The sequence below is a fragment of the Trachemys scripta genome, chromosome 1, assembly GCF_013100865.1.
Source record: "Trachemys scripta elegans isolate TJP31775 chromosome 1, CAS_Tse_1.0, whole genome shotgun sequence".
Taxonomy (NCBI): Eukaryota; Metazoa; Chordata; order Testudines; family Emydidae; genus Trachemys; species Trachemys scripta.
The window spans coordinates 339,725,305-339,737,972 of NC_048298.1; the positions used below are offsets into that span (position 1 = coordinate 339,725,305).

Genomic DNA, 12,668 nt, shown 5'->3' on the forward strand with positions numbered 1-12,668 from the left:
ACTCAAGTTGATATTAGCGCAATACCTCTGTAGTATTGATCCATGTGTGAAGCCAACTCCCCTGCCCAGCTGAAATAACTGTCAGTGTTAGCTTGTAATTTTCCAAATATCTACAGACTGTTGCATGGGCAGAGGACGCAGGTCCCAGGGGTATAAAGAGAGACCTGTAAGCTGATCGAAGTCTCTGGATTCCATCAAAATTGGCCAGGCAAAGCACTTCAGGCTCTCTTGGAGGGTTTCTTGTGGGTCAGAGTATATCAATGGAAGCATTTGGTAAGGGTGAGTTAATAGAGCCTAGTTCTGATTGAATTTACACATGAAACTCTGGCGGGTGGCTGTTGATATCACTGTTATATTGAATTAAGGACCTGACCCTAAAAAAATTATCTGATATGCTGGAAAGAGGCAATTGCATAATCTGAACTGTTAGGGGCGCACAAAAAATAATTCATATAATGAAGCTATAAAACACATTTAAAAATAACATCAGTGCAGGACAAATAAATACAATGACCGTTTTCACCATGCACTTACCATGTATTTACACACATGGCATGATACAAGGGGCCACACTCAGAAGTGGAGGGCCAGAAAGGGTGTCTGTGTGAAGGGTATAACAGAGTTCAAAAGAGAACTACATAAATTCATGGATGATGGATCACTTGATGATGACCTGTTCTCTTCATTCCCTCTAAGGCACCAGGCATAAGCCACAGTTGAAAAAAGGATACTGGGCTAGATGGACCTTTCATATCACCCAATATGGCCACCCTTATGTTTTTATGTTGTAAGGTCATAATGTTAAAATCACACCATGCTGAAGTAGGCTGTGAAATTCACAGCCACAAGATATCAATGGGGCGAGAGCTTAGCAGGATTCAAAGAGGGACTGAGTAATCAGAAAATCCAATTATGGTGGAGAGGATTGTTTTAAAAATCTTTTAGAGAGGCTCTAAACCTTCCTGATTTACACCACAAAATTTGTCTAACTAGTGGGTGTCAGGGGAAAACTCCCTGGCACCATTGCCAAATTCAGGGCTTCTTTCACCTTCTTCTGAATCATCTGGACATGGCCATTGGTTCCTGGGGTAGATTAGCTACAAATCTGATCCAGTCTGACTAATCAGAACCATGTGAATCCCAGAGTATGTTTTTGCTTATTTACCTTGAGCTCTGGGAGTCTTTAGGCCTGCACTCAGAGCAGAATGGTTTCTTGATAAATATCATCTAATCTCCTCTTCCTTTTGTTTTAGAAAGAACATTTCAGAATTCCTCAGACCTACCCAGTAGAATATGTCAGCTGTCAATGACACAACATTTAAATCTGTAATTTTCCTTCTCACTAAACTACCAAGTCATGGAGAGGCATATCTCTGGATTTCTATCCCCTTCTGTTTCATGTATGTTATTTCGATAGTAGGAAATGCAGTCATTCTGTTCATTGTAAAAATGAATCCAAGCCTCCATGAGCCCATGTACATTTTCCTTTCCATGTTGGCCGTCACAGACCTTGGCATATTGATAACAACCATACCGACGATACTGGGAACATACTTGTTTAACTCTAGGGAGATCAGCCTTGATGCCTGTTTAGCCCAGCTCTACTTCATCCACTTGCTTCAGTGCATTGAATCTTCTGTGCTGTTGTTGATGGCCATTGACCGCTTCATCGCGATCCATAACGCGCTGAGATATGCTTCCATATTAACCCTGCCGAGAATAGCCAAGATGGGACTGGTGGCTGTGATAAGAGCAATGGTCATAATACTTCCACTTCCCTTTCTCCTGAAACGGTTCCGATACTGTCGATCCAATGTCCTCTCCCATTCCTACTGCCTGCACCGGGAGGTCATGAACATGGCTTGTTCCAATATCACAGTCAACGTCATCTATGGATTGTTTACTAAACTCTTAACAATGGGGTTGGACTCGCTGCTCATCTTCCTCTCTTATGTGATGATCCTCAAAACAGTGCTGAGCATCGCGTCCCACGAAGAGTGCCTGAGGGCCCTGAACACCTGCGTCTCCCACCTCTGTGCCATCCTGCTTTTCTACACACCAGATATCAGCTTGACTGTGATACAGTACTTTGGGAAGGGCTCTTCTCCCATGCTGCAGATTCTCCTGGGCTACATCTCGCTGCTTCTCCCTCCGCTGCTGAACCCAATTGTGTACAGTGTGAAAATCAAACACCTTCGTGTGAGGATAATCAGGATGTTCGTCAAGTGAAAGGTCAGTTCACCACCTGGCTCCAGTGACATGGGAGACGAAAATCATGGGCCACCGCTTCCATCCTGGACCCTTACATCCAAGATGACAGGAGTTATTTATCTCCACTATATAGAGAGATTCAGACAGGGTCTAAGGTTGGTGAGGGAGGACAGGGATGGTGATGGAGGACTGGGCACTGGGGGAGTGAGACCAAGGCAGGCAGCAGCATTTACTGAGTACCATTTTGGGGGGTGGAATGTTGGCCCATAAAGAGTCATATCCATGGTTACTCCCACCTCACAATTCCTGTCGATAGTAAATAAAGGGAAGGGATGTGGATGCTAGTTCACATTACTGATGGCCTGTCACTGTCCCATGTCTGACTAAACATCCAAGGGCTATGAAAAAAGGGGCAGACCTGTTCTGCAGTCTCAGTCCTGGCCATTTCTGAGCGCTCTGCATTCAGCATGCCCCATGGGTGCTACATCAGCTGGGGACAGGGGCTATTCAAGGGGCACAGTCACTCAGTTTTCCCCTGCCCACTCAGTCACGGTGCTCGTGGCTGAGTGGTGTCAGAGAAATGATCAACACAGGATCAGAACGAGAAGCCATTCATTGAACCCCTCCATTATTGGCTTTGCACACAGCACATCTGCTCAGTCCACTCTCCTCTGAGACAGGGCAGAGCTGCATGTGTGAGAAATGGTCTGACACACAGGAGTCCTGGTAAGAGACTCAGGCCTAGGTTCCCTCCCCGTCCGCTCCATTTGCTCTGCCCCAGCAATGCAAAACAATGGAAACTGACCTCAGCTCAGGCCCAACTCGCTCCTATCCCAGCCCAGCCCATTCAGTGTAGGGTGACCACCTTTTCAAAAGGCAATAGCGGGACACAGGCCGGGAGCCGGGTCCCCTTGGTGACCCTACCCCTGCCCCTCTTCTTCCCCCTAGGGGCCCCACTCCCTGCTCCTTCTCTTCCACTGAGGCTCCACCCCCTGTCCAGGACAGAAGCCAGAGCCGGGTCCTGGAAAGAACTGATCAGGGAGCCAGAGCCTTTGTGAGGAGCCTCAGATCCTCCAGCTGCCCTGGGCAGGGGACTGGGATGACAAGAGAATGCCGCAGCCTATGTCCCTGCCCCTCAGGACACATTCCCAGAGAAGGTGGAGAGTCTCGGAATCCCCACAGCAGCCTGGGCTCCCGGGGTAGCTGTAACTGTGCTTCTGTGGGTCACAACTGTGAATACCAAATTCAGGACAAACTGCTTAGAAAAAGGGCAGAGAGACCCACAAAGTCGTGGTTATTCTCCTGTGAGATATACCAAACCAGCAACACATAGTAAACTTCTGTTTCACCACAATGGCTAACAAGAAGTCATAAAAGCAGTTTCCTTACACATTCCTGTCCTTATGTCCCCATCAAAAACACTAGATTTAAAGGTGTGTGGTTCGTTAGAACAAATTTAATGTAATGACAGCTTCATTTGATCTCAAAGGACCAGCCGCACACCCAGGTCAATATATAACTCTGATCTTACCCAAAAATCATGCTGATGCAATCTTTTGATTTCTATAATGTAAAGGTTTATTTATAAAAAGAAAGAAAGAAAGAAAGAAAGAAAGAAAGGTTAGAGTTAAAAATGGTTAAAGGAGTCAAATACGTGCAATAAATGAAAAGTTCTTATTTCAGGTTTGTAGCAGTGATAGACTAAGCTGCTGGCTTGACAAGTCTCTGGTTGCTTCCAAATCACTGGAAAGCCCTCAGTGCATTGGTTAGAATGTTCCCATTCATATAAATTCATAGTATAGAGGCTTGAGCAGGAAAGAAGCAAAATTGAGGTGTTTCTTTTAATAGAATTTTATAGTGTCGGCCATATGGAGGGAAACCTACTGTTTCTAACACAGCCCTCAGCACAGCTAGGGGAAAATTACAGGTGAAAAGATGGAGTTTGGAATCACATGACCAAGTCACATCTCCATGCATAATTTGGCTTAGTCACAGCAGGAAATCATTACCTATACCTGGACAGTACATTTGCAGGACAGTCCATTCCGTGTAGATGGGCGTCTCCCATGGTCCATTGTCAGTTAAGTGTTTCTTGATGAGCCCTTAATTTGAATAGTCCCTCCAAGATTTGCAGGCTAACTACTCTGTGGGCATTACCCCAGGGGCAAACATTTGAAATCCAGGTATAGAGCCCATAGTCATACCTTCAAATACAAAAATGATACATGCATACAGATAGCACAACCATAAGCAGCAAATCATAACCTTTTCATTGACATCTTACATGACACATTTTGTCCAAGTGCAAATACATGACACTGGTTGCGAAAGTGATGTATATGGTCATATTTTGATCAGAGAACATCACAGTAGCTCTTACCATGGCCTGGCTCTGGCATGGCCTGGAGGTGGAGCCTCAGGGGAAGTGGAGCAGCAAGGGGCAGGGCCTAGTGGTAAGAGATGCAGGGGAGGGGCTCAAGGGACATGGGTTTGCAGCAAGTCTGAAGCAATGCAGACACCAGCAACAAGGGTGATAGGGTGTTCCTGAGTAAATCAAACTAGTCAAGTTGGAGCATAGGAGACCTTGTGTTTTGGAGAAGACTGAATAAATGTGACCCCTCAAAGGGAGCTCTTGTTTTAAATATTCCAGGCTGACACTAAGTCATTGCAAGGACCTTAGAAGGAAGAGCAGGGTGCCTGCAGGGCTAACTCAAGCCCCCAGGGGGCACTCTGTGGTGGCCCCCGTCCGCAGGAAGATGGCCAGAGTGTGCTGTGCTCTTGGAAGCTGTTAAAGTCAGGCAGAGTTTAGCCAAGTGCCCAGGCTGCTCTAAACTCTGCTGAGGCAGGAGGAGAATAGGCCAGAGAATCAAACCTCTGTAACTAGCTCCTTGCCATCCCCACTCTCTACCGCATGGCCAGGAGGGGGAGCTCTGCAGGTGCAGCAGAGATTCTATCCAGGCCTGTCACCACTCAGATGGCTGGAAGCCTGGGGCTGTGGTCTAGGCACTGCTCTGTGACTCAGGACAAGTGGCTTTAATTCCCTTGTTGACTGTGGCCATGGGCAAGCCATTGGCTGTCTCCAAGCCTCTGCTCAGGTGGATAATATCTTGGCCCTCCCTCTTAGTGATGGCAGGAGGATACATACATTCAAGGTGCTCAGACACTCTGAGACTATGGGATCAGGGCTGAGTCAGGGATCCACAGAGTAACAACTCAGTCACTATCACCATCCTGGGCAGCTGATCGGTAATATATCCCTACTACTATATTCTTTTCATTAGCGCGTGGAATTACTATTCATAGAGATCCTTTGGTACAGTTTGGTTCATTTAAGATTTTTACTCCATTTGTTTCTACACTTTATATAAGATATAGTGCCACTCTTCCACCAGCACAACCTGTTCTGTCCTTCTGATATATTTTCTACCCTTTGATTATCCTCATTCCACCAAGCTTCTGTGATGACTATTGTATCAATATCCTCATTTAAGAGGGGGCACTCTAGTTCACCCATCTTATTATTTAGACTTCTAGCATTGGTAAAAAAAAACACTTTATAAACTGTCACTTTTTAGCCGTATGCCATTATATGATGTAATTGAATGGGAGTTTTTTCATTTGACTGTTTCTCATCAGATCCTATCTGTATTTTATCATCTTCAATTCTCTCTTTACTAGGACATAAAGAATCTCCATGAATAGATCACCCCCTAAGGGATGTCTCTGTCCCAAACCATGCTCCTCTGCACCTGTCGGCTTTCCCCCAGCCCTTAGTTTAAAAATTGCTCTATGAGACTTTTAATTTTAAGTGCCAGGATTCCGGTTCCATTTTGGTTTAGGTGGAGCCCAGCCTTCCTGCACAGGTTTCCTCCTTTTCCAAAAGTTTTCCAAGTTCCCAATAAATCTATATCCCTCCAGGCTTTGAGACCCTGCAATTCTGCCTGTCTCATTAGCTCTGCACATGGAACTGGAAATGTTTCAGAGAATGCTACCTCGGAGGTCCTGGATTTCAATCTCTTACCTAGCAGCCTAAATTTGGCCTCCAGGACCTCTCTACTATCCTTCATTATGTCATTGATACCTACATGTACCACAACTTCTCCATCACTTCGCATAAGTCCATCTACATGTCTCGAGAGATCCGCAGGAAGGCAAGTCACCATGCAGTTCTCCCAGTCATGGCAAACCCAGCTATCTATATTTCTAATGATTGAATGCCCGAAAGCTATGACCTGGCTGTGACGGGTTGGATCACAGAACTCCCCTTGTGAGGTGCCACCGGATGTGCCAAGACTACCTCTGCTCCTGCCATCTCGGGACCCCAGCACCCTGTCTTGCTGAGCCAGACACAGCCATCTACTCCAACAAAGACCCAGAGTCTGAATTACTTGCCCCAAAGCTCTAGGTTTACCTGAAAGCAGCTAACAGAAGTGTGCTTGTCTCTAACACTCAGATGCCCAACTCCCAATGGAGTCTAAACCCAAATAAATCCGTTTTACCCTGTATAAAGCTTATGCAGGGCAAACTCATAAATTATTTGCCCTCTATAACACTGATAGAGAGATATGCACAGCTGTTTGCTCCCCCAGGTATTAATACATACTCTGGGTCAATTAATAAGTTAAAAAGTGATTTTATTAAATACAGAAAGTAGGACTGAAGTGATTCTAAGTAATATCAGACAGAACAAAGTAAATCACCAACCAAAATAAAATAAAATGCGCAAATCTATGTCTAATCAAACTGAATACAGATAATCTCACTCTCAGAGATGCTTCAGTAAGTTTTTTTCCTCAGACTGGACACGTTCCGGGCCTGGGCACAATTCTTTCTCCTGGTACAGCTCTTGTTCCAGCTCAAGTGGTAGCTAGGGGATTCTTCGTGATGGCTCCTCTCTGTCCTTTGTTCTTTGTCCACCCCTTTATATATATTTTTCATAAGGCGGGAATTCTTTGTCCCTCTCTGGGTTCCCACCCCCTCCTTGTCAATGGAAAAACACCAGGTTAAAGATGGATTCCAGTTCAGGTGACATGATCACATGCCACTGCAATACTTCATTGCCCATTTGCCAGCACATGCATATACAAGAAGACTTACAGGTAAAACTGAGCCATTTGCAGACAATTGTCCTGGGAGTGATCAAGATTCCAAACCATCATTAACGGCCCACACTTTGCATAATTACAATAGGCTCTCAGAGTTATATTTCATATTTCTAGTTTTAGATACAAGAGTGCTACATTTATACAAATAGGATGATCACACTCAGTAGATTGTAATGATATTTGTAATGATACCTTGCAAGAGACCTTTTGCATGAACCATATTCCAGTTACATTATATTCACTCATTGGCATATTTTTATAAAACCATATAGATTGCAAGGTCACACTGTTTCTTCCTAATAACTGGAGTTCCCTTCTCTGGAGAGGTATCCTCAATGTGAAAGGATACCACAACATGATCTGGAAGGAGAGTCCCAACTAAGGGGTGATTTCCTTCTGCTCCAGCTGAATATTGTCCTTCTCTGAGACTTTCATCCTCCTCAAGGGTAGAAGGGAGTACAGCAAAATAGCGACAATGGATTTCAGTAAGGTGGATTTTGGTAAACTCACAGAGTTGATAGGTAAGGTCCCATGGGATTCAAGACTGAGGGGAAAAATAACTGAGGAGAGTTGGCAGTTTTTCAAAGGGACACTATTAAGTTCCCAAAATCAAGCTATTCTGCTGGGTAGGAAAGATAGAAAATGTGGCAAAAGACCACCTTGGCTTAACCATGAGATCTTGTATGATCTAAAAAATAAGAAGGAGTCATATAAAAAAATGGAAACTAGGACAGATTACAAAGGATGAATATAGGCAAACAACACAGGAATGCAGGGGCAAGATTAGAAAGGCAAAGGCACAAAATGAGCTCAAACTAGTTACAGGAATAACGGGAAACAAGAAGACTTTTAATCAATACATTAGAACCAAGAGGAAGACGAAGGACAGGGTAGGCCCACTGCTCAGTGAGGAGGGAGAAACAGTAACAGGAAACTTGGAAAAGTCAGAGATGCTTAATGACTTCTTTCTTTCGGTCTTCACCTAGAAGTCTGAAGGAATGCCTAACATAGTGAATACTAATGGGAAGGGGTAGGTTTAGAAGATAAAATAAAAAAAGAACAAGTTAAAGATCACTTAGAAAAGTTAGATGCCTGCAAGTCACCAGGGCATGATGAAATGCATCCTAGAATACTCAAGGAGCTAATAGAGGAGGTATCTGAGCCTCTAGCTGTTATCTTTGGAAAATCATGGAAGACGGGAGAGATTCCAGAAGACTGGAAAAGGGCAAATATAGTGCCCATCTATAAAAAAGGAAATAAAAACAACCCAGGAAACTACAGACCAGTTAGTTTAATTTCTGTGCCAGGGAAGATAATCGAGAAAGTAATGAAGGAAATCATCTGAAAACACTCAAAAGGTGGTAAGGTGATAGGGAATAGTCAGCATGGATTTGTTATGTCAAACCAATCTGATAGCTTTCTTTGATAGGATAACAAGTCTTGTGAATAAGGGAGAAGTGGTGGATGTGGTATACCTAGACCTTAGTGAGGCATTTGATATGGTCTCGCATGATATTCTTATCAATAAACTAGGCAAATACAACTTAGATGGGGCTACTATAAAGTGTGTGCATAACTGGCTGGATAACCATACTCACAGAGTAGTTATTAATGGTTCCAAATCCTGCTGGAAAGGTATAACAAGTGGGGTTCTTCAGGGGTCTGTTCTGGGACCGTCCCTGTTCAATATCTTCATCAACGACTTAGATATTGGCATAGAAAGTACGCTTATTAAGTTTGCATATGATACCAACCTGGGAAGGATTGCAACTGCTTTGGAGGACAGGGTCATAATTCAAAATGATCTGGACAAATTGGAGACATGGTCTGAGGTAAACAGGATGACGTTTAACAAAAACAAATGCAAAGTGCTCCACTTAGGAAGGAAAAATCAGTTTCACACATACAGAATGGGAAGAGACTGTCTAGGAAGGAGTATGGCAGAAAGGGATCTAGGGGTTATAGTGGACCACAAGCTAAATATGAATCAACAGTGTGATGCTGTTGCAAAAAAAAGCAAACATGATTCTGGGATGTATTAACAGGTGTGTTGTGAGCAAAACACAAGAAATCGTTCTTCCGCTCTACTCTGCGCTGGTTAGGCCTCAACTGGAATATTGTGTCCAGTTCTGCGCACCGCATTTCAAGAACGATGTGGAGAAATTGGCCACCAGCACTCCCAGCTATCTCCGTGACACCACAGATTTCCTGAGAAAACTACAATGCATTGGTGACCTCCCAGAAAACACCATCCTAGCCACCATGGATGTAGAGGCTCTCTACACAAACATCCCACACACAGATGGAATACAAGCTGTCAGGAAGAGTATCCCTGATGATGACGCAGCACAACTTATTGCTGAGCTCTGTGACTTTATCCTCACGCACAATTATTTCAAATTTGGTGACAATATATATCTCCAGACATGTGGCACCGCTATGGGCACCTGCATGGCCCCACAATATACCAACATTTTTATGGCTGACCTGGAACAACGCTTCCTCAGCTCTCGTCCACTCATGCCCCTTCTCTACCTACACTATATTGATGACATCTTCATCATCTGGACCCATGGGAAGGAGACCCTGGAAGAATTCCACCATGATTTCAACAGCTTCCACCCTACCATCAACCTCAGCCTGGACCAATCTACACGGGAGGTCCACTTCCTAGACACCACCGTACAAATAAGCGATGGCCACATTAACACCACCCTATACCGAAAACCCACTGACAGCTACGCCTACCTTCATGCCTCCAGCTTCCACCCCGGTCACACCACACGATCCATCATCTACTGCCAAGCACTGAGGTACAATCGCATCTGCTCCAACCCCTCAGACAGAGACCAACACCTACAAGATCTTCACCAAGCATTCTCAAAACTACGATACCCACACAAGGAAATAAAGAAACAAATCAACAGAGCCAGACGTGTACTCAGAAGCCTCCTGCTACAAGACAGGCCCAAAAAAGAAACCAACAGAACTCCACTGACCATCACCTACAGTCCTCAGCTTAAACCTCTCCAACGCATCATCAGTGATCTACAACCCATCCTGGACAATGATCCCTCACTTTCACAGACCTTGGGAGGCAGGCCAGTCCTCGCCCACAGACAACCCGCCAACCTTAAGCATATTCTCACCAGCAACCACGCACCACACCATAACAACTCTAACTCAGGAACCAACCCATGCAACAAACCTCGATGCCAACTCTGCCCACATATCTACACCAGCAACACCATCACAGGACCTAATCAGATCAGCTACAACATCACCGGCTCATTCACCTGCTTTCGTGGGTAAGAACCTCACTTCTTCAGATGCAAGTAATGGAAATCTCCAGAGGCAGGTATAAATCAGTATGGAGATAACAAGGTTAGTTCAATCAGGGAGGGTGAGGTGCTCTGATAGCAGTAGAGGTGTGAACACCAAGGGAGGAGAAACTGCTTCTGTAGTTGGATAGCCATTCACAGTCTTTGTTTAATCCTGATCTGATGGTGTCAAATTTGCAGATGAACTGGAGCTCAGCAGTTTCTCTTTGGAGTCTGGTCCTGAAGGAGTTAGTGATTTTCAACTTTTAGCAGGCCAGGCAGAAATGCCGTCCCACCACAAGTGATTTCAGTTCTCATTTGATCATTGAAAATAACAAAAGGCTCCCAATGGACCCTATTTAGTTCTATCTTTGAACAGTGGGTAGGAAAATGTTAAACCAGACCTGGGACCCTTAGGGAGAGGCCATACATCCTGGCTAGGACACCTGTCCCCACCCCTATTACCCTCACAGGAATCTGGCATTTGAGATCCTGCTTTAACTAGACACTTTCAGCTCAGGGTGACCCCCTCATTTGGGACAGGTTAAGCACAGTTCTGCTCCCCTTTATACATAAAATAAAAACAGTAACATTGATAACATTTCACCCCCATTGTGTTCAGTACTACAGTGATCTGTAACCCAACACTAACCAAAGTTGATCACTTTGAGCATCACTGCTATAACAGGGGGCCAGGCACGCTGACCCAGGAGGTCCTTTTCAGGCCTATGTCCATGTTGGTCACATTAGTCCATTTTGAGTCACACTGGGAGCTCATGTAGCGTTGCTTGTCCAATATGACCCTGCTCTGTGGCCTGGTCGAAGGATTTGTCTCTCAGTAGATTCAGGAGAAAGCATGACTCATCGTTATCGTCTGGAAAATGAATTGTTCTTGGGTTCCTGTTTAATGATGTCACAGGAGTTTAATTCCCTGAGTTCCTGGTAATTTGAATATGATGAGATGTTAGCTACCCCCTCCCCAGCCACTAGCCTGAGAGAGGAACAATGGTTCGGTTCCAGGCTCACACAGGTTTCAGCAAAGGCTCCTTCCACAGGAAAGAGGCAAACAGATGGGAAGATGCTCTCAGAGGCACAGGGAAACTAGAATGGGTCCCAAGAGCTCCAAAGGAATGTAACTTGGAAATGTAACTTTTTCACTTCGAAAAGAGACAACTAAGGAAGGATATGATTGAGGTCTATAAAATCATGACTCATGTGGGGAAAGTAAAGAAGGAAGTGTTGTTTACTACTTCTCATAACACAAGAACTAGGGGTCACCAAATGAAATTAATAGTCAGCAGGTTTAAAATAAATAAAAGGAAGTATTTCTTCACACAATGCACAGACAACCTGCAGAATTACTTGCCAGAGGATGTTGTGAAGGCCAACACTGTAACAGGGTGCAAAAAAGACTTACATACACTTATAGAGGAGAGGTCAATCAATGGCTATTAGCCACGATGGGAAGGTGTGGTGTCCCTAGCCTCTTTTTCCCAGAAGCTGAGAATTAGCAACAGGAAGCTGCTGTCCCCCCCCCAGCCCCCCGCCAACTAGAGCCTTATCACTGCGATCATCAGGAAGCTCCTTCTGAAGTTGCAGGGGGTGGTATCTGCAGCCAAGCACAGGACCGCGCAGAGCCACCTGCACCCCCCACCAAACTGAACCAGCCGCAGGTCAGCGCCCCACATCCCAACCCCCTATCCCAACCTTGACCCCCCCTTGTGCACTCTTACTCCTGCCCAGGCCCCACACCCCAACCCCCCGCCTGCTCCTGAACCCTTACCCCCTCCCAGACCCCACACTACAACCCTAAGCCCTCTCCCACACCGTAACTCCCGCCGAGACGCCCCACCCCCACCCCAATCCCCTGTCCTGAGACCCCTCTGCAAATGCCTCAACCTCAGACCCACCCCCGAGCCCACACCCACAGTTGGAGCCCTCACCCCTTCCTGCAAGCACCACCCTGCCTCAACCCGCAGCCCCATCCCGCACTCTGAACCCCTCATCTTTTTCCCCACCCTGGAGCCTAGGG

The 12,668-nt window shown here is 45.4% G+C and overlaps 1 protein-coding gene across 1 annotated transcript; it reads left to right on the forward strand.

Moving 5' to 3' along the window:
- The first annotated feature begins 1,263 nt into the window (after window positions 1–1,263).
- LOC117872394 (olfactory receptor 51G2-like) lies at window positions 1,264–2,353 on the forward strand. Its single transcript, XM_034760799.1, has one exon. The coding sequence runs from the start codon at window positions 1,294–1,296 to the stop codon at window positions 2,227–2,229; it is 936 nt and encodes a 311-aa protein (XP_034616690.1). The 5' UTR covers window positions 1,264–1,293; the 3' UTR covers window positions 2,230–2,353.
- The last annotated feature ends 10,315 nt before the right edge of the window (window positions 2,354–12,668 follow it).

What these genes read in the sequence shown, in the direction of transcription:
- LOC117872394 (XM_034760799.1), top strand. Translation starts at nt 1,294, where the DNA reads ATGTCAGCTGTCAATGACACAACATTTAAATCTGTAATTTTCCTTCTC.